At 38.1% G+C, this 25140-nt stretch overlaps 1 protein-coding gene across 2 annotated transcripts in view; it reads left to right on the top strand.

Annotated features, from left to right (window-relative positions):
• The window catches only part of smarcc1a (SWI/SNF related, matrix associated, actin dependent regulator of chromatin, subfamily c, member 1a), a 20246-nt gene extending 10182 nt beyond the window's left edge, over window positions 1–10064 (top strand). For both annotated transcript variants that reach the window (XM_024258442.2, XM_024258441.2), the window contains exons 20-27: window positions 447–608; window positions 3137–3192; window positions 4026–4179; window positions 4368–4549; window positions 4626–4760; window positions 6539–6917; window positions 7023–7148; window positions 7692–10064. In XM_024258442.2, coding sequence (XP_024114210.2) covers window positions 447–608; window positions 3137–3192; window positions 4026–4179; window positions 4368–4549; window positions 4626–4760; window positions 6539–6917; window positions 7023–7148; window positions 7692–7783 — 1286 coding nt within the window. In that variant the 3' untranslated portion in view covers window positions 7784–10064. The remainder of the gene's footprint in view (window positions 1–446; window positions 609–3136; window positions 3193–4025; window positions 4180–4367; window positions 4550–4625; window positions 4761–6538; window positions 6918–7022; window positions 7149–7691) is intronic.
• The last annotated feature ends 15076 nt before the right edge of the window (window positions 10065–25140 follow it).

Here is a 25140-nt window from a genome sequence, read left to right as displayed (position 1 = left end):
ACTCTCCAAACCATAAAAACCCAAGTTATTTGCTCATCCATGTTTTTCATGGTGTGATCAACAAATTAAGTTCTTTGGCAGTTGCTCTGCTTCCAGGGGCGTCAAACTGTCCAGCAATAAATTTGTTGTGCGTCAAAAGAGAGACAGCAGACGCAAATTTGATGCCTGTGAATGCAGCTTCAGTGTTCTTCTCAAATCCACGCGTGGTGTCTGTCCTTGAGTTTAAACATGGTGCCCTGTTTCTAGCGTCTCTTCTCTGTCCATACAGCCTGTGGACTAAGCACTCTAAACAGTTTAGGTATTTTCAAAATAAACTTCCTATAAGTTCACCAGCATTTAATAACCAAAACACAAGAGACTAATAAATGACAGTTACAGGTGGACCTCAGTCCTGAACGTGCTGTTTTTGTTTTTTTAATATGGAAATGTTGTTGCTGTGTTTGCAGAGGAGTTTTCTCGCGTTCGTGAAGAGGTTCCAGCAGAGTTGGTGGAAGCTCATGTGAAGAAGGTGCAGGAGGCAGCGAGGAGTACAGGGAAGGTGGACCCCACCTTTGGTCTGGAGAGCAGCGGGATCGCTGGAACTGCTCCAGAGGAGCCAGAAAAGACCGGTGAGCAGCATGAACGCAGACTCACATTTATGTTTTTAAGTATGTATGCAAGACATTACTAAAGAGGTTATTCATGATGATCAGAGTGTTGTGATGACATCTAAAGTGGGTCAGGTTGGAGGTTTTTGTTCTAATTTTTTTTTATCAAATGCAACCACTCGGGGGCGACATTTTGACTGGAGGTGGTGGTTTGTGTATAAAGATGTTGGCATCCAGAAAAGTGAGACTCTGACAAAGGTGATCTCTCTTGTTCATCACATTTAAAGGAGAGCTGCTGATTTTTTTTGGCCAGCCGGTTAAAACTGAAGCAAAAATCCTGTGTGCTTATTCTGCCTCTGCAACCAGTGGATTAAAGCCACAGTGGCAGATGGGGCAGAGACGTGGGTGGAGGGGGGGACAGAAAACTGGGTCATCATCCTCAGGGCCTATTTGTCAATTTTTGCTTTGTGTTTTACAGCTGCACACCTTTTTCCCAAGGAAATAACAATCATGTCAGCTATGCCCACAGAAAATGAGATTATAGTGGTGCGGGCGCCGCAGGGGGAACTTTGCGACGCTCTTTTCAATTTCTGATATTGATATTTCATTAGAGGTGACAGACAGTTTTTTTCACTCTGCTTTTCTTTTTTTATTGTGTTACTCTAAAATGATTGTGCCAACACATCTTCTTGGTTGATAAAATACAGATATTTTGTGTTGATTTAATTCATGTAATGTATTACTTGAATGCCTCCTATCTCTTTGCTTAAATAAAAGAATAAGTATTCCTAAAATAATTTGAAACAGTAAAATTTGAACATCTCATTTAAATTATTCCGTGTTTTTGATGCTAAAACATGAATGAGCTGTTTCCACCACACGAAGTGAAAACCAGAATGTTTGACTGCACGTCCTCTTCAACCACAGCTCTAATCAATAAACTTAAATGTTTTCCATGGCTCACTCGGTCTGAAGGACTCAGTCAATAATCAGAGCCTTAAGGCTTGCTTAAGTGCCTCTGTGACATGCTTTCACTCTCAACTGTAAAATGTTTTCATCCGCTTCTCTCACCGTTTCTTCACTCTGTATCGGAAATGTTTCCAACTTTAACCTGTTTCAATCACTTTTTTTAAATAACAGGACTTTGTTTCAATTTGAAAAGTTTATTCTACTTTTTTAAGTCCCACTGCAACTATGTTTTTTTTATTTTAAAATCGTTCCTAGGGACCTTTTAATTATAATTATGCTGTTTTTAGTCAAAATCAAAAAAGCCTGTGTTGTTTTTAAAGTCCCAGTGAAAATCATGTTTTTAACATGTGTGTGTGGCATTCTTCTGATGAAAGAGAACAAATGTAATAAGAAATAATTTTGTTTTTGCATTTCCAAGTATTTCTCCTTTTAAATCGCTGTCAGTCAAACTCGCAGAAAGACTCTGTTTGAATTAACGAGCCTTCTTCACATCACAACAGCTATGCTAGCGAGACACAGAGCAATCATAATCAGACGGGGGAGGGTCCAAGGGCGGACAGCTGAAAAAAGCCACGCCCCCTCAGAGGAGATTTTACAGACCCAGGCTTCAGATCAACATGAAAAATGGCTTTTTAAGACACTTAGGTTGTGGGATTTTGGTTAAAAACTTCATAATCTTAATTAAAACACTACTGAGAATGTTTTTGTTTAAAAAAAATTGTCATAGAGGGACTTTAAGACATATTTTCTGTAGAGTGGCAGAAATTGATTAGAAAGTGGAAGTAACCATCTGCTGACATCCCGTCATCCCTGTGTTTACGCTCACTCACACAAGCTTACGGCCCCTCAGAACTCCAAACTAACATTTGTGGTGCAACAAAAACTGAGCAAAATTGGAACTTTCAAGCCATTTCGTTCTAGCCAGAAGCCAGCTCAGACGAGGAAAATAAAGACCTTAATGGATCGATTTATTTGTTTACAAGTGGATGCATCAGAATGGAGCGAAGTAGGGAACTTGTGGCCCGCCCATTTCAGTTGCTACGTCATTTTTTAATGTTTCTGATTTATCTATTTGAATAAAGAAATGCTATAAAAATGCAGCTTTAATCTTATTTTTTGTATGTCCTCCATCATGAGACAATCCTACTAGAACATTTTAAAAACACAATTTTCATGGAGTGAAACTTTAAATTCTGCTGTTCAAAATAAAGCGTAGTTTTATTGTTTGACTTAACAGAAGAAAACGATTGAAATGAAGAACTTCAGGTTTTAAAAACTTTTTTTCTGACCCAACTTTGCTGATTAATTAACTAGTTGTTTTATGAGCAGTTGTGAATATCGTGAAACTCGATTTTCATTACAATGGGTCTTTAAAATGATGACTTTTGCTGATTTTCTTTTTTTTTTTCTTTTTTCTTTTTTACTACTTCTTTTTTTTGTCATGGTCAATTTAATAACCAATGGGGCCTCCAAGACATCATCACTGAATATACAATTTATATTTTTTATTTGAAAGTGATTCATTTATTTTTAAATAAGGTTATTTATTAAATGTCCTTCACTTTTTTTATCTCTTCCAGAAACTCCAGAGCCAGAAAAGATGGAGACGGACACAGAATCTCAACAGGCCGATAAGGTGAGACGGTTACAGTTTAACAATTTTTATTTTTTTTTTGTCATTTTTTTTTTTTACTTCACACATTACAATGTTATTTTACCCCAAATGTTGAGGAGAAAATTGTATTTTTGCGTTTTATACAAAACAGTGCACGAGGGTGCGATGCAATTTTATAAATTGTACCCATGAAAGTTGAGAATTTTATCAGTACAGCATAAAATAATGACGCAAAACCTTAACTGTCATAGTCTTGGAATTAGTTTTCAAAAATGTTTTTTAAAATGAGAAGAAAAAATTGTTGAATCTTTAATATAATTGGTTTGTGAACGTATAAATCAAAATTTGACTTAGTTAAGTTTAAGCTTTAAAAAAACTGTTTTTGTGGGACATGAATTAGAAATACAATTTATTTGCAAGCTAAAGTCAAGTGTAATTTATTTAAGATGTCATGAGTCTACATTGGTTTTAAAATCCAACCACCATTGATGAGTTGTTTCTAAATTTGTGATCAACCATTATAGGGCAGCATTATGGAAAATATTTACAAGAAAAAGAAATATGAAGAGCAACTTCTCCAGTGATCCACTAAGTGGTCCTAAGCAAAAAAATAAACTCAAGGACACTAATATTTGCTGGCAAGACTCACTTTTGATACCAAATCAGATTTAAAGTAGCTGTACAAAGAACTGATAAGCACATCATGTTTAAAAAAAAAAAAAAAGCACCAGTTGGCATGAACTCTTTCAGTATTACGAGATAGCACTTAACATACACAAAGATAAGATGTGGTAACAGTTTAGCCCTAAGCTATTCATGTCATGACCCTACTACTCTACTTTCTCATCATCTAGGCTGAGATGAAAGATGAGGCAGAGAAACCGAGTGAGTCTGCAGAGAAGAGTGAAAAAACAGAAGCAACAGAGAAGGTGAAGAAAGAAGGAGTGGAGCCATCGGAGCCTGAGGAGGAGAAAGAAGAAGATGGAGAAGCTAAAGCGTCTCCAGCAGGTAGCAGACAATGAAAAAATGGGAGAGATTATCATATATTTAACTTGTAAAAAATATGAGTAAAATCCTGTTGAACTGCATAGAAATACGGCTTTGAGACGACTGTTTCATCTGGGTGATATTTCCATTTTTTATGCTTTAAATTGAAAAAAATCTAATTTTAAAAATAATTTCTCCTTCTATGATAGCGGACAAAGATAAAGAGGAGACAACGGAGACGTCTTCATCCGAGCAGGAGAAGGAAAAGGAAGAGAAGGAAACCACAGAGGAGGGAGAAGAGAAGAGGAAGAAGCTGGAGCATGACATCGGGGAGGGAAACATCGCTACAGCTGCTGCTGCTGCACTGGCATCTGCTGCCACCAAGGCCAAGGTGAGGCCAAACGCCTGTGGGAAACACTAACAGCAGTTTAAGACTTCCTGTCTGCTAACGTTCTCCTTCCTTACAGCATCTGGCAGCAGTCGAGGAAAGAAAGATCAAGTCTCTGGTGGCTCTGCTGGTGGAGACCCAGATGAAGAAGCTGGAGATCAAGCTGAGGCACTTTGAGGAGCTGGAGACCATCATGGACCGCGAGAAAGAAGCTGTAAGTCAGAGAGGGGTGTCATTGGTGTAGCGTTGGTGGTGGAATTTGTGGTGGATTTTTTTTCAGAGGTGAAGTTGATGAATGATGAAAAGAAGGGACTCCGGCATGGGGCCCTGGGGCACACCTAAGATGATTGGGAAAGAGCGGGATTAGAAAGCGTTTAGATGAATGAACATAGTGCAACCGGAGAGACATAAGTTGAAACATTACAAAGGGATGTGGATGATGCCATGGTGGAGTCTGTAAGAAGATTCCACGAGAGATGGTGTTGAAGGCTGAAATCAGATCAAGGCGGACTTACTCACTTGCTTTTGATTTGCACAAAAATGAGCAGCCATCTAATCAAATCAGTTTTCATTTTATTATGTTCCCCTAAAGAGTTTAGTATCTTACTAACATTTTTTTTCTATTCTAGTAACTTGGTAAAGATAGAAAAAAAAATAGACTTTTTTTTTTGTCTTAATCTGTCTCACTTCCTGAACTAAAAATTGGGTTAATGTTTTCAACTTTTCTTGTTGGAGTTTCTGTGAAGAAGAATTTACAATAACTGGACTAGGTAATTTAAAAACAAATGATATAACTACATTTTTCACTGGTTTATTTTATTTATCACCTCATCATTTACCCATTTTCCAGAAAAAAAAATCCAAATAAATAAATGAATCGTTTATCAAATATCTGCCAGTGAATTGATTATTTCTCGCAGAAACAGGTGTTTGATGATGCAGTTTGAACTGCTATCTGCCATGGCAGATAAATTGATGACTCTCTTTGTGTTTGTTGCTTGTGAAAATCCTCTGAGACATTAGCGAGGGTGTACAAGTGGTTTGACGGCAGCAGATTTGGGAGTGCAGTCTGGTTTTGCAGTTATTCACTGCATGAGAAGGACTGGTTGAAGAGGACTTGAGAGGAACCATTTATGATCTGCTGCTGCCATTAGCTGTTAAACACTGAGGCTGTTTAAGTTCATGCAGAGCCCAGCTTGTGCTTCATCTCATCTGTAGACCTAAAAACACATTTAATGTTGTCTCTTGCTCTTATGATGGTAAAAAAAAGTACATCTTTCTGAAATCTCAGTTTACAAACTTCCTGTTTTTGTCAAATGTAAGACCAAGTCAAGCAATGTTTTTAATAAAGTCTGTCTTGCAGGAGTAAAATCTATTACATAACAGGTCATGAAGGTCACAGGAAAGTATCACAGTACAGGAAACTTGTTTATAGCCTCTTTTGTTCTTGACTAAATTATTCTTTGGCACCAAAACATCTAAATTTGATCAAATGAAGTCGGATTTGAGGTCGTTTTACATGCAGCTTATTGAGTTCAGTGTTCTCTCTGTATGTCACAGTTCAACTTTCATGATCTCTCTGTTTCATGGATTTCTTCTAAGTGCAATTTTGCATGTTTTTTTTTTTGTTTTTTGTTTTTTTATACTGCATTGGGCTCTGCATCCTGATTGGTTATTGAACTTTTCAGTCAGTGTCCAAAGACTAATTTCTATCAAAGTATGAACTTTAAGAATTACAGAAACAGGAAAAGTGTAAAAATGTGTATAAAATGTGCAATGAGGAGTTTTACAGCCTTAGAACATCTAAAATTCTATTTTGAAGATTTCACTTATTGTTGGTAATTTTTAGACTACAATTCCCAATATAAATGTAGTTCCATTGTACCTTTAAAAATCTAAATATTACAATGTGACATGTTTTGACCGACTTCTGGCTGCTGTGGTGATTCTCGGCTCATTCTTGCGGTCTACCTCGTGTTCGTCTCCCTGCAGTTGGAGCTTCAGCGGCAGCAGCTCCTCACAGAGCGACAGGCGTTCCACATGGAGCAGCTCAAGTACGCAGAGATGAAGGCACGGCAGCAGATGGAGCAGCAAGCTGCCGCTGCAGCTGCCGCCGCCGCTCAGGCTCAAGGGCAGGGACAGGCCCCTGGCCCCGGACATCACCACGGACCCCAGGGTCCCGGACCCCATTCTGGGCCCCCTCCACCAGGCATGCACCCCGGAGGACCCCCACCTCACCACGGAGGGCCTCCTCCCCATCATGGAGCACCTCCACCCCATCACGGAGGACCTCCTGCTGGTGCAGCAATGCATCCTGGGTACCCACCCATGGCCCACCACCCCATGGCCCCCCACCACCCTGGACAGACAGGTGAGCGGTGGAACTCGGATAAAATCATCAAATCATCAAACTTCATTTTAGTTTTCTTTGTACACACGAGGTGTTGTGTAAATAAAACGGCCTTACTCCTTGTAGGACCGATGGGACCGGGTCAGCCGATGCCCGGACGCATGATGTCCGGCCCACCCTCTGCCGGCCCCCCTCCCGGTGGAATGCCTCCCATGATGCCTCCCCGTCACCCAGGAGCCCCCAACGGCATGTGTGAGTACAAACGGCTACCTCTAGGTTTACATTGTTTATTTTAAAATAAATCACATTATTTCTAGAGAATTAGGAAGACTTTGTTTTTATTATTAAAACCAGAATCATTCTCTTCTGAACATCTTTCCTGGGGGGTCATTTTGTTTATGTTTTAACAGCAGAAACTACAAAAAGATGTTCAGAGAATTCTCATCTGACTGATTCAAAACATCAAGATGGTATTTACTCTAAATGTCAACCAAACGCCGTTCTTTATTAAATTCCCATATCGCCCAGCCCTAGCTCAAAAAAAGCAAAGCCTGATCTACTTGAGAACTGAGATTTGTGTGAAACCTCTTAACTATTCAAAGGACCAAACAGCAGAAGTATTCCAAAAGGTTTAAAGTACTTTTCATAACGGGACAATCAGAGGATCTTCAGGACCAACCAGTTCTCTGGTTGTTTCCTCTTCATGGTCAGCGCTCTCCTAAAGACCATGTGATGTTCAATCCACTCTCCCATGCTTTTGTTGTGATTCCTGAACCTGCATCTCCTCTCCTCCAGACCCTGGCCCCCCACCTGCGCAGCCTGAGGCCTTGCCTCCAGCCCCCGTGGGACCCCCGGCCCCTCAGAGTGGACGAGTGGCCGACAACTGAGGGCCCCCCACAAAAGCACACACGCTTAAAACTAAACTGTTTCTGAATATCAGCCTGTGTTTGATGACTTTTGCTACTGACACAATATTTTTCCCTCCTCATTCAAAACCACATCTTCAAAGGACACACAGACACACACTCGGTCGGGGTGAAGCGACTAACTTTCCAGTCACACGTGCAGATTTCCTGTCGGGGCTCAGCTGCAGGGTTAGTCTGGTCATGGACAGTTAATGGACCCTGTGTACAGAAACCTAACAAGGAAGGTGATACATCTCCTACCTTCATGTTTGTTTCAGCACTAGGGGGAGCTAGTGAGGCCAGTCGGAGTGTGCTGAGCATCCTGACCTTTAACACACAAAATTGATCAGATTTAACAGAAAGACAGACACAGGGAACCCAGCCTGCCCCGCTTTTATCCAGTATCTACCTCTCGCTCCTCTTTAACTGATACACTGAACTTCTGTGTGTGTCTGTGAAGTGTGATGGATCTGTTGCTCATATTTTCATTTAAAATCTGATATAACGTGAACGAGGCTCATAAGAGGCAAAAGACAGAAACAAAGCTTTGAGTTTATTGAAAAAAGATGGGATGTATTTAACAAAAAGCACTCTTTATTTGACTCAACCGTATAAAACGTAAATAATCGTATTGAAACTGTTCATGAAAAAGGCTTTCTGAGAGGACCATATTTTGTTTTAAAACAATTTATTCTTTTCAAATGAAATATGATTAATTTTAACTGAATTTCACTTTTATAGGATAATTTTTTGACTCTGCTGCTTCAGTTTCAGAGGCTGAGATCAAAGTTTGTTCGCACAAAAGCATTAGGGCTCTCTGATCAGATCTGAAAATCATTAATATTTGCAGTTCTGAAGAAAAATGAGTTCCTTTCCTAAACTAGAACATGAAACTTAAAGATGAACTCGGTGAAGACACTATTACAGTAGAAGTCTGGCGCTCCCCTGCACGAACAGGCACACACAGAAAAATGTAAGCTACAACGAGGTGAACACTGGAGGCTGCATGCACACAGACCTGGCTACACCCTGCCACAACGCACTGAACCTCGCACACACAATCCTGCTGAACGTTACACGGCCTTCACGCAGAGGGAGACGCTGCGATGCGGCTCGGCTGCAGCATCAGAGTGGCGACGCTCTTCCTCAGCTCGGTGGGCTTCTAGATGTTTAAGGTGCTGTTACTGTAGCGGTTAAACCTTTTCCCTCTGCTCACTTCTCTTATGCCTACTGCCGCCTACCTCCTCACACTTTGAGCTCTTCAGCCACTAGACACTGTCAATCTCAGCAATATGTGTTTGTAGACGGAACAAAAAACATCCTGAGCTTCACAGCCGCTTTTTACGTCATCTCCTGTGAGGTTCAAATGCCAGAAAATGAGATGCAAACACTCAATGTTGCTTAGTAAATGGCCAAAAACTTGTTTATTATTTCTCACATTTACTTCAATTTGCATTTGTAATGATTCCTTTTTTTTTTTTTAAAGTGACTGTCCTTTTACTTCTTCTTTTCCTTTCGGCTTCACTGTCGTCTGAAAACAATTATTCCTGATCATCCCTTTGGAGCTGCCGTTTTGTTTGTGGAGATATTTTCTTGTGCGTCAGAAGAGCAGCTCTCTTACAGCCATTAAATATTTGAAGAAAAATATATATTTACTGTTTTGTCGAATAATTCACGCTTTAAACATCTTAGACACTATTTCTAACATGCAAGTTGACTTAAAAACTTGTTGACTTCAGTTGCAAATTGATCTAGTAAGTTATTTTAGATTTGTAAACTTTTCCTCCCTCTTTGCTCTAGCACTGTTAGTACCTGCTACCTCCTCCTCCATCATTTGCTAGCTACCTCTTAGAAATCTTCCTCGCTCTCTGATACCTCTGTGCGCCCTTTTGCTACCTCTCGTTGGTTCGTTTTCCTTTTCCTTCGTTCTGCCCACGATTGCTGCATCGCTCACTGCTGCCCTCTTCTGCCAGCCTGCAGGAAGAACAAAACACACACTTCACTCGCGCTCTCATCCACCGTGCTCTCCTTCCTTAAGTAAAATCAGGCTTGTCATGTATTTTTCATTTCAATATGATGGGTTCCCCTTGCATTTATTATCTCTAAGGGATGCATTTTTGTGTTGATGGTAATGTATTTTTAAGGAGAAGTTTTGTGTAGATGGAAGTTTTCTCTGTTCTTTGTAGCATTTGTTTTGTTTTTATTTTATATGGGGGTCATGATACTCGGACCTACACACTGTTGAATAAACTGTTTTCTATGATGTCGGGGAGTTTTTTCTTCTTTTACTCTTCTCTCCTGAGTTCCTCTCAAAATGTTTTTTTCTGCAACTCATAAGAAACTGATAGGAACTTTTGGAAACTGTTTTGGAAATTTCCATTAAGTTGATGAATCAATCTTTATTTCTATAGCACTTTATTATGCTCTCAAAATTGATCTAAGTAAGGACAACAGTTTGGAAACCAGCATAAAATTACAAAATGAAATGCATAAAACAGATAAAAATAGTGTAGCAGATGGGCTTCATCAAAAAGAGCTGAGGGTAATGAGTTGAGCCAGAGGTGAGGTCCACTGCCAATGACAGGTGCACAGATGAGCCATGTAGAATCTGGAATCTCTCCTGGAGGGGTGTGAGAAAGAGGGACTACACGTGAATCACACTGCACCAAACAGGTGTGGGGAACTAAATGGAAAAAAAAAATAGAAATTATTCTTTTATTTGGATTAATTTGGCTGATTTTAATTGGTGTTACCCCAAATTGATTTGTCAGATAAACTCTGGAAATCCCAGAACAAAAATTATTTTAGGGTTAAATTCCGTGACGATGTATGAACTTGGTGGTGGTCTTGAAATATACTGCTACAGAACCTGAAAGCTCTAAACTTGAGACTACAAATTGATCTATTTTATGATCATTTGTGTGGAATTAGATCAATGGGTGTAAATGATTGTTTAGAAAAGGTCATGCAAAGAACAGTTTTATCAATCCACAAATATTTTTTTCCAGAACCTTTGGGAATAATTCCGATATTTCCTTGTGTTCTATTTGCTAGGCTGTGTCTGGTTTTAATCATGAACTCTGACCTCAACTGAGTCAAGTGTGGCCTGACCTTTATCCATCTTCGACATCTTTGACAACCTCCTGGATGACTTGTATTCTTAGACTTATCTTTGTTACATAATCATTCCTGGGAAGTTTCTCCACTTTTTCCAATTTTCTTCTTTGATAGCTCTCACATCTCTGGAGTCGCAAAGATTTTTACAAATGTGTTAATACTGAAACCTGGTTTAATTGTTTCATTTTCACATCCAGCTTGATGAAAGCATTTAGCTGGTGTATGTTACAAAACAATACATTTGTGGTGAAAGAAGCAGGCAGTAAACCCGTCTGAAGCTTATGGATTTAGATGGCGTTCCTTATGTCCATTATCTTCATTATATCCGTGTTTTTCCAGCAGCCGGATGAGGAGCTGGATTACGTTTCTCTTTGTGTCAGGATTTTGGATGTAGCTGCACTGAATTTGTTCACATTCTGTGAATTATAGTTGCAGTAACAATGTGAGATTATCCATCTGTTGTAGATTAAATATACTTTGCATGCGTTGTGTTATTGTGAAGATATGTGCAGCTAAAAGTGATTTAGTTTATAAAATGATGGGAAACTTCATAGTTCAGAAAGGCACGTTCTTTCTTGAAACTTTGAAATTTTTTCACAATAACTGCAGCGACAATCTAATTGTAAATAAGAACAAAATTCTGGACACGTTCGATTTTTGGGGGTAAACAGAAAGTTTCATGTTATTCTGCACATTTAGATTTATATGAAGAGCAGAAACTATCGGATTTCTTGGACTTGAAAGTTACTTGTGTGGTTTAGCAGCTGTGTGTAAACATGAGGAGGAAATGAGAAGACTGCCACTCACTTTACTATCTAATCCCAACTGTAATCTGGTGGGATGTAGGATATTTCTGTCCCGCGGATTGACTGAGGATGCTATGGAGAAGTGGGGCTGAGGGGTCAGAGGGTTATTACCCAGAGAGGGCTGGGTGATGTGGGGCCTGATGAGCACGAGGACAACACAAAGGACTCCAGATTGAGCCATTTGTTAATCAATAGACTGGGGGGTCTACTTGTCTAACTCCATTTCCATTTTTAGGGAGGACTTCCTTATTCCGGCTGGTACTTTAACACAAGATGAAGATCTCCATCTTGTCAATTCAAACAAAAACAAACCTCCTTTTTTTTTTAAAAAAAAAAAAAAAAAAGAACCTTCTAACACATTCTTTTCCTCATTTGCATAAATTTTATTCAATTATTCTCCCTATGACTTTTAAATTGCCTACAGATTGAAAGCCAAATAAAAGTGCATGACTTCTTACAGCATCTCGTCTTAAGTCATAAAGCCTTCTTTGGATACAGACCTAAGAAGTTTGTATTAGAAATCTCAAGGTGAAAGTTCACACACAAACATATAAGGGAAACACAAGACCGGCTTCTATAAAACTTTATAGATTTAGAACTTTAACTTCACCAGAGAGTGCCTGGAGTGTCTCTACAAAAACCAGGAGTACAGTATATTTAAGATAGTTAAGGTAATATAATGGTCGTACATAAACTGAAATCAAACGCCCTGGGATTAACCTTGAATATTCACGGCACACCCTGCCTTTGTTCAGCTGTGGATAGGCTCCAGCAACCCCTGACCCTGACAGGAATTTAGCAGGTTTAGAAAATGAACTTGAAATAAATGGTGTTATTGTCCAATTTCACACAGAAATTGGACAATGCTTTAACCAGATTAATAACTTAACCAATTTATAATGTTTGTTATATTATTATGAAATTGATTGCTTGTATTTGCTTTTTTTATCAATATGAGATTGGAGTTGTTGGTTCATGACTCCTCCCTTCTAATCTGTGCTCACCTGCAGCTTCAGGTGTTGCTCTAAGTTTATTTAGACACAGTGAAGGGAAGGAGGAAAAGGTTTTTTTGAAACTGCAAATCTCCGTAATTTCTGTTGTTTGAATTAACAGCTTTTTTATATAAAGAGAAGGTCAACAAATATTTTTGCTGATGTGAGTTGGAACTCACCCTCCTCCCACGAGGGCAGCTGTGCTTTGAAAGAATAAAAAAGGAGAAAAAAAGGAAGCAGAGCTTATTGAGGAAGGTCCTGTCCTCTCATCTTACAAATAAAAACGTTGAATTTGGAAAAAGAAATGTCAGAAGACTGTATTTGAGGGACTTTTACTGATTAAATGTTTTATTAAATCTGATTATGACCCTTTCCTCTTTAAAACTGCCATGAGCCATTGCAATATCAAATTCTAAATTATAGATATTCATGCTATAAAAGTCTGCTAAACTATGTAGTTGTAAATCCTCCTTTTTTTGCATTTAATCAAAACATTTGTCTTTTCTGTTATTTTTTCACTTTTGTGTGCAGCATTCAATCTTTTAAACAAACCTGTCATAAAGAGTTGTAGAGTGTCTCCATACAAGGCAGCGGGCTCTGGGGAGGCTGAGAGTGCCTGATTCATTTACAGTCAGTAAGGAATTTAGATGGGCCAAGCTCCAATCCAAACTCTGACTCTCAAACCTCCAAGCTGCTGCTGCTGCTGCCCTGGACCACTTTCTAAAGCAGAAAATGATCAATTAAAAACAGGCTGAGAACCGCCTGACAGATAAAATGCAAAAAAAACTGAAAAATTTACATTTTGCTGATGCACACAGAGAATCTGACAGGAAGGGTCGAGGAATTTGCATGAGGACGATGCACGGGTCCAGACCATGAACTGTGTCTGACAGGCAGCTGAATGACTGATTGTACAGCTGAAATGAACACGAGGTTTTGTTTTGAGTTGTATTTTATACATACATGTATCTATATATATATTTACCGTTTCTAGCTTTCAAATGTCTCAAAAGGTGTGATCTGTTAGTTTATTTATTTATTTTTTATTTAACCTCTATTTGTCCAGGCAGGACAGATTAAGAACGCCATTCTTATTTACAACTGTGGCCTGGCAAAAGGCTAGACCTTCTGAAAAAGAAAAAAAGAAAAAGGTTACAAGAAATAAAATTGAACATGATCAGAATATGATCAGAAATAAACACATTAGTAATAATAAAACTACTGCATGATGAATATTTTGTTTACTTGAAAACTGCTGACTGGACACAAACTTGGTTCCTAATTCAAGGATAAGTCAGGCATGTCCAAAGTGTGGACCAGGTTACATTTTCCACTGGCTCCTGTCATAAAATCAGAAATATTTCTAAAATTTCTTTAAAAAACTGTGTACACGTTCTTGATTCTGATTGGCTAAATTGTATCATAAGCCCTTTTAATTTTGTGGTAACACTGTCACATGATTCTTTAGGGACAATTTCTTGCTAATTTTCATTAAAATGTTGGTTGTAAATAGAAAAAAATGAAATGAAAGTGAGGGCTGCCACTCTCAGAACAAGGGGAAATTGAAGTATATTATTCAATGAAATACAAAACATTTGAGTCTGCCTAATTTGCCAAGAGACTGTTTTCCAATACAAAGAGGCATGGCATGACGTGCTAATTACACCGAGCTAATTCGGAAAGAAAGGTGGATGGTCTTTCAAAACAAAAGTCACAGTAATTTTGGTAAAAATTAATTTGTTTGTTTTTTTTCTGTTCTATGTGAATTCATGAATATTATACCATTGCAATCAAATTTCCAAATAAATAGTTTGCTTTCATTTAATGTTATTATAACGGATCTAATAATACAGACTGAATGGTTGACCCTCACTAATATTTACCTCAACAAATCTGATCCTTTTTGATCCAAACCTGACAATCAAAAAATGATGGCTCAGTTTGAGCACAACGTTTTTGTAGATAAAAGCTCAACTGCGTCCAATGCAACCCCACAGAATGATGACCTGAATGTGGTCTGATGTGTCTCTGCTATGATGGTAACATCCTGAAATAGAAAAACCTGATGACCGTAAAATACCAGAGTTGAAGTCTCAAAATTGTAAAATAAATTAGCAATAACTTTCTGTGCTGCATGCTACAATCTGTTTAAACATTTTTCCTGCATGAATAGCAACATTTTAAAAAGAAATAACACTTGCCTTTTCTCACTGGTTAAACAGTGATTGTTACGGACTGCAGCTGAAAGGTAAAGTTGGTGAATCAGAGGTGGTATCTATCAAAGATTCACAGGTAAAACATGAGTGGATGCCTCACTATCTCAGATTGGTGAACTAAAAGCCAAATTTACACAACTGTTTTGAAAAGAAGATCACTGAGACATTAATGTGCTCTTTTAAAGACTTTTGTGACATTTTACTACAAACACACAGAACATACATTATGAAAATTCAGGTTAACGCTCAGCGGATGCTTCTCTGAATCATTGATGATCTCCGTTTCCTGACTTTTGGCTTCTTTAACAGTGAAGCATTGTTGCTAATGCTTCTTAGGTGTGTAAACAGTCATTAGTGATGAATTAAGCAGAAAAAGGAAATTATAAAAACAAAACCACAAATATGAATTTACTTTTAGGCAACCTCATATTCTTTTAAAATCTTCTGTCTGAGGAATGGAGGAGAAGAAGTGTTCTCATGCCCATTTGAAGTGAGCTCAAACATAGTTTCATGGACAAAAAATTATTATTTTAGGATACTTCTGGAGAAGAACAGAGAGGATCAAAAGAGGCCCTTAATTATATTTGGCCCTCCAGATCATTTTATTTTGCACATATGTCTAACTTGTATAATTTTAGCAAAATATATATTTTAAGGAGTGTAAAATTTTGATTATGTTATTAAGGCTTAAATTGATTCATTCTGGAATAATGTTCTTGTGGTTTGAATAAGAACGTCTTGAGTGACAGAGAACAACGTTGGAGTTGTTCAGGACATGGATGAGAGCTGGAAGATGGAGATGTGCTGCAGGTGTGACAGATGGAGGTGGAGTTCAGGTGGAGGTGGAACAACACCAAGAATTAGCTTTGCTAAAGTGATGGACAGACTGACAGAAGAGACTGAACAGGAATCTGTGGGTCATGATGTTTGCAGATGACATTGTGATCTATACTGAGAGCAGGTGGAGGAACATCTAGAGAGGGGGAGGTCTGCTCTGGTAAAGTCAACAGCAGCAACAAGTGAGAGGAACTCAAGTGGAACCGTGAAGTTAAAGGGAGCAGAGGGGAAGAAGGTGGAGGACTAAAAGCACTTAGGAGGCAGAGCTGAAGGTACCAGAGATGAAGACGATGACGATATAATCAAGAATGAATCCATCGGAGGAGCAGCTCATGGAAGATGTTTTGAAACTAAATGCAAGGAGAGATGGTTTGGACATGTTGAGATGAGGAACAGTGAGGATGCTGCAGAGGATAGGGTTTGATGGAGGCAAGATTCGCTATGGCAACCCTTAAAGGGAGCTGCTGAAAAACAAAGGAAAAGATTTATTTAAAGTGAAAAAAATATATGGTATTATAAGGATATGAGGCAAACCTTGCAACATTTAAATCATTTTCTCTTAAATCAAATAAAAGTGGATAATCTATTAAAATACATCCCTCTGTGGAAAGTTTATATATTTGAACACAAATTATGGATTTTTTTGCTCTTCTCTGAATAAATTTAGTCTTTTATTTATCCTTTTTTTGCATGTATTGATGTATTGACGGTGGTTTTAAATCTCATGGGCACCAAACTCAGCCTCAGGGAAAACACTGTTCTTTGGAAATTGGTTATTTTTAAAACACAAAGCGCCGTGAACTCACCATGTCCATGTTGGGAGTGTCAGAGAGTTCAGAAGCAGAGGAGAGCAGACAGAATCCAGGGAAAGAAAAAACGTGGAGAACGCTTGAGCTGTGACGTGTAAAGGTTATCAGCAGTGGCAGATTCAGTGCAAATGTGAGCGGCTGGAGGCAGCAGCCATGTTAATTATGAAACATTCTGGGGAAAGACAGTGCACAAATGAGGCACACATGCTCAGCATGCACATAGACTCACATCTGAACAAACAAAGACTCGCCTCTTCATCTTAAATTGATGAATCTAAGAAAAGGAGAATCTTTTGAGATCGTTCTTTGGGTTTCTGAAATTCCTGGATAATATTCCTGCATAAGGAGTCTTGTCTCTCCTCACAAATCCTGTAACGTGCTATTTTTGTGTACTCACATGTTGATTTATCTCATGATTTTCTTCTTGACTGTTTCCATCTGTCTGGATGAATCCAGCTGTGTACTCCTTAAATCCTCCAGCAGTGCCACAGGTCCTTGCCCTTTTGATGGAGGAGGCTGTTGCTATAGCGACTACTCCCTCGGTGGCTGCTTCCAGTGCTTTGTCAGGTTTGCGGGTCAGAGCGTTGCTACTATCTGCTCTATTTTTGATGAAAGCAGATTCACCTGCGCACGTCTGGACACCTGTGCTACCAAGTGAGTGAAATCAAAATAAACCTTCTTCAGGCAGCTAAATTAAAAGCTAATTATTTGGAGAAATTATGTTTTATAGGGCGTAAGGGAGAATCAATTAGGCTAAACATTGGGATGTATTGATTGAAGATACTTGTGTCGATTTAAATTGCTTACACGCCGATATTTAATGGATTATTTATGAGCGTCCTTCGTTTTTGTTTTCCACCTAAACTCCCAACCACTAGGTGGCAGCACCACGCACTGAACCTCTTTGAGCAGCTCTACACCGCAACCAAAACAATAAAATCTTGCTGAAACAGCTTGTGATAAATGTTCAGTCATTAAATAAAATATTACAATGAAATATGTAATAATATTAAGGTAGAGTTTTTTCAAAGTCATACTCTTAAAAAACAAAAAATTGTTCTGGTACAGTCTAGGGATAGATCGCGATATGTATCGTGAGTTACTCATCAGGATATGTATCGTGTCGACAGGTTCTTGAAAATACACACCTCTAATGTTCAACAGAGAGTGTTTTTTAACATTCCAAAGTTATTAGGCACTTTGTTAACCCTCCAAACAGTGAAAGAGTAACTAGAGTGTACATAAACATTTGGAAAAGTCGGTCTTAATTAACAAAAATTAAATCAAACAAAACCGTTTATGATGTGTGCTCATTAAAAAACACGTTATTTCTCTGGGCATGACTCACAAGTCTCTTGGATAGATTAAATTAAAAATAATTATATATATTTGTAAAAACTCTACAAAAAGTGACGCAAAAAAGTTGTATGGGAAGACTGTAAAAAGTGAAACATTGGATCAATTAACAAAAGCTCAGTGATTAATTAGGTTTAAAAATATTCGTTTTTATGAAATTACACTGACGCTTTTCTCCTTCACAATCCGCTGGAATTAACGTGTTAACGGTTGTAAAATTCCAGTAAATCAAAGAACATAAGCTCTGGTGTTAAAGGATTAAATGTTACAACCGACAGAATGATTTTTAGCCACACTAATGCTTAAAAGTCACATTTTCAAAACGTAGATGACATTGTTGTTTCTTTTAGAGTATTACAGATCACTATATTTCTTGACATATTTACAAAGGTACAAAAAACTCAAATGATTACAGTTTAATGAAACTACACTCATCTGTGTCCATCTTCATCGCTGCTGTATCACTGCTGTGTTTGGCTCATCATGAGGGCTTCCAAAGTGAGCACAGAGCGCTCTCAGCCACAGAGCAGTCTGATAGCGGTTTGTGTGTATGCCTGTGTGTCAGCGAGTGCACATGTTTCATAAAAAATGAAGAAGGTTAAAGTAGGACAGGGATTTACAGCGAAGATGAAGAGAAAAGGAGGCACAGCGTGCTCCTCTTCTTCTTTCTCATCATCTCAGCTGCATTTTCCTGTTTTTCATATGGAATTGTAAATCAAAATGTTTAGTTTCTTCCTTTATCAGATGAGATTTTAAACATATTTTGATGTGAAAGAATTTTGATTTGTGAGAAATGAGCCAAAGAAATGCAGAACACTTTCTTTAAAAGAGCTGGACATTCTTTGAAGGAATGTCCAGCTGTTTTTGTGAACCTTTTTTTTAGATCACTAAATTGCTGCAAAAAGATTGCTGTGCTCTGAGAGGAGAGGTTGCTACTCTGCAGGATGTTAGATCTGTAGCTTTTGGTTGCCATGGCAGCACATGACAGGTGAATGGTGAGCTCTTTTTCACCTTTTCACAGTCAGAACTCATACAGCTTTCATACCAGGTTATTAATTAAAGCAAATGTCAAGAAAATTAAAAACTGTTCTGTAAAAAAGTGTTGTTTGTTGAACCTTATTGGAATTGAAATGTTTATTTATTGACTTTTTGTAGGTTGGAGAAGACACAGATGATAGGAGCAGAAAAACAGGTTTTAATCCATAATGATACCATGAGGTGGTGGTGGGGGGTCTTCATATGTTTTGGGGTTGCAGATCAGAGATTAGATGACCTTAATCCAAGTGTTGATGAGTATTGTCACTTTTTTTTTTGATAATGTGGCCTGAACTGCAAAAACAACAGCATACAAACAGAGTGTGATGACTGCAGAAGGCATAAAAACAAACCAAAAAAAGAAAAATTCCTCTGACCGGAAATTTAGGGTGATTAAAAAGAAATTTCCACCAACCTTTAAAAATAATTTTATAAAAGAAATATATTTTGCATTGTTTGTGACTTTTTAATTATCATTATTTTTCATGACAGCTCTCACAAAATAATTTAAATGACTAAGATGGAGTTTACAAATGAGAAAATGTAAAATGATGTTTTTTTATAGAACCTATAGCAAAATGAATTAAATTAAGCAAATTACAAATTGTTGGACACATAAAAACAGTCAAATAAGCAAAAAAAAAGCCAAGACAGAATTCAAACTAAAAACACATCAGAGTTATTTACTGGCTGATCCGACACACACGGGAGGGAACTACACAACACAATTTACAACAGTGTCAAGGGTTATGTTTACTCGAAGTAAATTAACTAATAAGCAAAGCGTTACTTCATAAATTGACCTAATCATTAATCATCGCAGTTCTCCCTCTTTCTTTCTCTGTCATGGTGGAGGGTTTCTTCCAATGAGCTTCTGCGTAAAAAGAAGCTCCGCCCTCATCCACCCTTTTGGACCAGGAAGAACTCCACAGGTGAGAAACCAGGAAGTCAAACTCATACAATGGATACATAAAATGAATCCTGGTGTGATTAATAAATGAATTTAAATAAATTAACAATGTATCTGGAAAAAAAAATATCTGAAGATGATGTAAGAAAGTGTGTAGAACTCTGTTTTATCGTGTGGTGTGACCACTGCCACCACAAGGACTGTTCTGATTTTAGGAACTTTGGTAAAGAAATGAATTCATTGTTAAATCATTGATTTTTAATTGTGTCAAAGTTTTTCCTGTAAATATTTGGTCATGAAATTCACATCAAGAGTTCTGAGATGAATTAAATAACTATTTAAATCAGTGTTGTGAAACTGTCTTTGAACTTTTTCTTTTAATTTCCCAAGTTGAAGTTTTAAAACAGATAGTATAAATACAGCTGTAGTTGTCATTTGTTTAAATGACTTACTTCTCATTTAGAATTTAAATGTAAATCTTGAATTAATGTTTACTGTTGACCTTTGCTGATGGAGAGCGTCTAGGACAAAACACCATGCTGCAGAAACACATTTTTAACTAAAACTATGTTCATAGCTGTGAAACCTGAACCAGAAACTGGGAGTAGTGCACAGATTTATAAAAAAAACGATTAAAAAGAATCAAGGGCTGGGAGAGAATAACACCGAATCTTTCGCAAAGATAAACTTAAATTGTTCTTTTAAATTTTGACACAATGGGCAAAAGTTTTAAAACTTTTTAAGTAAAGGATGAATAATCAATGAGAAACCGCTTCCTTAACTGTCCTGATTTGTTCCTCTTAAAGAATTTGTGTAGAAAATATCGAATGATGATGATATACCAAACTGAGAACTCTGAAACAATTAATAAATAAATACAAGAAAGAAAGATTTTTTTTAGCAAAGAAACACAAGAAATAGAATAAGATGAGATGAAACTGCACATTATTTTGTTAGGAAAATCAATGCAAAAGTAAATCTTCCCACATGAATTTTTTTGTCAGGGTTGTTTCAGGAGAAGATTCTGGAAGTATAAAACTGTGCAGAAAAAAAATGTGCAAGAAGCTGCATCAGACCCACAATAAAAACACTTCTTAGAGTTTGTTTGTTTTGCTTTCAGCTTTCCTTGAAGGCTTGTTAACGTCTTTGACTTGAATTCTGCTTTGCTGTTTCATCAGTTTAAGCTGTTACAGAAAGGATGTTTTTGCAGAATTTCAACAAACATTTTAATTTTCCTTTTTTGAGTCCTTCTGCTTTGGCAATCAGCCCTATTCTAAATGATTCAAACGGAAGCAGAAAGCGTTCCATTGACCCGCTTTTCACAATCCACCAAACACATTTTCTATTCTGCTAAACATGGTTTTAAAGGACAAAAATATTCTGCAGCTTTGCCGTGCACACATGTGCAACTGCACGCACACACATGCATGAGTGTGGGCTCAACATATTCTGTCTGAATGAACACGAACGCGGTCTCTCTGCAGAGCTCCTCCTGCGGCCCATCCCCTCTTTCCTTTATGCCTCCTTTTTTGTGACTATGTGGAAGAATGCCCTCAACCCCCACCACAATCATTACCCTAAGGGCTTTTGGGGCATTCATCGCCATGTGCTCCCCCCATTTACACAAACACCCACATCCCCCTTCTTCCCCGTACCACTCCCTCTGCCTGTTTCCTTCTCTGTCACACCTTTAAACAACCTGTTTGTGTTCACTGTGTGATTGGAATCCCTTCTCACTCTTATTTTGTCGTTTTTGCTCAGTAAGAGTGACGAACTTGGTTTTGAAAAAAGGGGGCAGAAGGGTGGGGACTCTTTTTGACAGTCAACGCTTGGATGAATGACCAGAACCTCTGAGAAAGAAGGGATGGGGGTGTGGAGGGAGACAGAGTAGAAGGAAAATTAGGATGTAAACTTTGGGTCTGAAAAGAGGAATTCTGAGGAGAAAATGGAATGAAGAGTTAAAACACCAACACATGGTGGTAAAGAATTAAATTACATTAAAAATGCAGTGTAATTATTGACTGTATGTAGAGAACCGGACCGGTTGGGTGTGACATCACCCATAGAAAATGACATACTTGCACCATTCTTCTGCAATATGGACGTCGCCATGATGGAGCCAGATGGCACTGATTGGTCCATGTCGGTCTTAGTCAATGTTGCTGTGGCAACTACTGTTACCAAATCAAGAGTATGCTTGTTGGAAGACCACGCCCCTACCATTGAAAGTGGGCTTGGGAGAATCTGTCAATCAAACATTGAGGCATGTGATTGGTCAGTTTATAACATGAATAACTTCTGCTAAAGAAAAATTATCAGGAAAAAGCTAAATTAGCAACAACATAAAAAAAAAGTTTGAAGGGAAAAATGTTTATTCTGACAAATAGAATGAGTGATAACTGCTTGTTTCTTTATAGAAGTCAATGGGATTTTGGCTTCTTGGAAAGTAAGAGGGGAGGGGTTGCTCAGTCCAGGTGTCTCATACAGTCAATGTAATGAACAACCTAACAGGTAAAGTGCATAACCTCCGTGCATCGCTACTGGGTCCTACAATACTGTCATTGTGAGATAGTTCTCTGCAGGGGTCCAGCCTCACTGTTCTGCTTCCAGTCCGTTTCTTGATTTGTTTTAACCTATGAACCCGTCATGGATCTTTAAGACCCATTCCAATGAAATGAGTGTTTTTGGTGATAGCATTTTTTTCCCGATAGAGGGCGTGTACAAAGAAAGTTAAGATTAAAAATTGCATTTCTTAGTATTTCTTTATTCAAAAAGTTGTGAATCAGGAGTAGACGAAAAGATGCAGTTTGAAAAAGTTTGTAGTTGTTACGTAAAATCTACCACAAGCTCCGATCAGCTCCATTCTGATGTATCTGATTCTAGACAAATAGATCCATGAACGTCTTTGTTTTTACCTCATCAGAGCTGGGATCTGGCTCAAAACTGTATTTTTTTCTGCACCTGTAATGTTAGGTTTGGGTTGTGAGGGGCTGTAAGTAAGAGGGAGAGAGTGTAAACAAAAGGATGATGGGAAATGAAGGCAAATTTGCTCCCCATCAACGGTCCCACCCACAATTCAGATGCAGACTTCGGATGAATTCCTGCCGTTCTGCAGAAATTATGTTCCACATTATGACCCACATTTTTTAATGTTGGCTAAAACAGCGTAATAGTGGTTGAAATGCTGGAAATGCTTTGAAAATAGATCAGAAGAAGTGAAACTCTAACCAAATCATGTTTCAATAGACAGCTGCAAACTTAAAGTAGGTAATAATAACACGATTTTAAGTGAATGTAATGAACTTTTATTTTTTTTTTAAACAAGTTTTTTACAGAAAATGGGGAAGATTCTTGCTCAAGGACATCCTGCCTGTCAGGCTTGTAGGATTTCAACCTCTCAGGACCAAATGTCTGATGTCTTTCTTGACACATAGCAATCACCGATCTCCTCACTGATGTGAGCGGGCTGAGGAAGCTGGCTCATGGGTTTCAAAAATAATGGTGTTTCCTTGCTTCTCACTAAAGGCCACAACTGTGTGGAGTTCTGAAGTCCAAAAGTTTTCATTTAAGATGGTTTGAATTTGATCAGGTTTCGGTTTCTTTTCTCCTAGTTTCTGATTTAGCCTGTTCATTTTTGTGCTTCATGTTTGATACATGTTTTGTTTTGTTTTGATGTAAACACCTGGTTTCATTTTCCAATCATCTCTGCTGCCTCTTTCTCTTCACACTCGAGCTTCAGTTTTCTTTCTCTACAGATCCCTGCTCTTCAGCTTGTTGACATTTGGATATTTTTTAAAGTATATATATATATATATATATATATTTAAACAGTTTTTAATGAACTGAATTTGATACTTTTCAGTTCTTTCCTATTATTACTTTGTTTAAACTGAACCTGGATGTTAAAGTATTTTTAGAAAATATGAATCTGATTTAAACCAATCACTTTTAGTTTTCTTTAAACCAGAAAATTAAAACAGATCAAACTATCTTTAACAACCCTCCTCAGATTATGACTTAATTGTGAGTCACTGTATTTTTATTTTTTCCACTTTTTCAAAAGTATCTGAAAAGTTTCATACATGTTTGAAACCAAAGCATTATAAAATCATGGTTGTTTCAGCCCACATCTGTTGGCTCAGCTGTTGGACAGGGCAAGTTAAAAAAATAAAAATAAAAAATAAAATAAAATCATGGTTGTTGTTTTGTTCACTTCGTTTTGTTGATGGAGTATTTTCAAAGCTGCAGCATCATTGAAATTTTGATCAAATTTAAAATAATAATAATGATAATAATAAAGAGATATTATTTGGATTATGACTGCTATACAAAAGCCACTATTTTACTCTGTTAATTTAGATTATTATTATTATTGGATTCAGTTCTTCATCTTGCCCTGGTGCTATCAGGCATGTTTACATTAAAAGTGGGGTCATGTGGACCTCACTAAACCATTTCTGACGCACTGCCAAACCGGTCATGTTGGACGATGTTGCAGCAGCAGAAAGTTCTCCCCTCAAGACTCTGTCTTGTACTGAGTGTGAAGCTGCTTTCATCTGTGAAGACCACAGGGGGCCAGTGGTGAATTTGCCAATCTTGGTGTTCTCTCAAATGCCAAACATCCTAAATAAAATTGGGCTGAAAGCACAACTCCCACCTGTGGACGTCAGGCCCTCAAACCACCTCATAAATTCTGTTTGAGCAGCACATTTGTGGTCATTTTGCAGGACTCTATCAGTGCTCCTCCTTCTTGCACAAAGGAGGAGGGAGTGGTCCTGATGCTGGTTTGACCTCCTCCAGATGTACTGGCCTTTCTCCTGGTAGCTCCTCCATGACAGACACAGCAATCTCAGCACAGCTGGCACTGATGTGCCGTCCTGGAGTTGCACTACCTAGACTTGTGTAGGTTGTAGACACCATCTCATGGTACCGCTGAAGTGACAACACTGTCAAAAGTCACTAAAACATCAGCCAGAAAACATAAGGATGGAGAAGTCTGTGGTCACCACTTGAGGAAGGACTCCTCTGTGGAGGTGTCTTGTGACATTGAGTGTTGCTTTCTAATTGGAGAGTTAAGTGTGATTGACTTGGAGAACATTAATTTGTTCAGATGTTTCCTTCAATTTTGTTAAAGTGTAAAAAATATTGAATAAATTTAAAGGAAAAAAGATGTAATGGATGATGGCATCAGAGGGAAGACGCAGGAAATTTTGGATGAAAAGATAAATATATGGAGGTTCAGAGAAGAAGGGGGGGTGAAG

Source organism: Oryzias melastigma, linkage group LG16 (genome assembly GCF_002922805.2).
Source record: "Oryzias melastigma strain HK-1 linkage group LG16, ASM292280v2, whole genome shotgun sequence".
Taxonomy (NCBI): domain Eukaryota; kingdom Metazoa; phylum Chordata; class Actinopteri; order Beloniformes; family Adrianichthyidae; genus Oryzias; species Oryzias melastigma.
The sequence above is the reverse complement of the archived record's forward strand: the minus strand, read 5'-3'. Positions and strand labels throughout refer to the sequence as shown.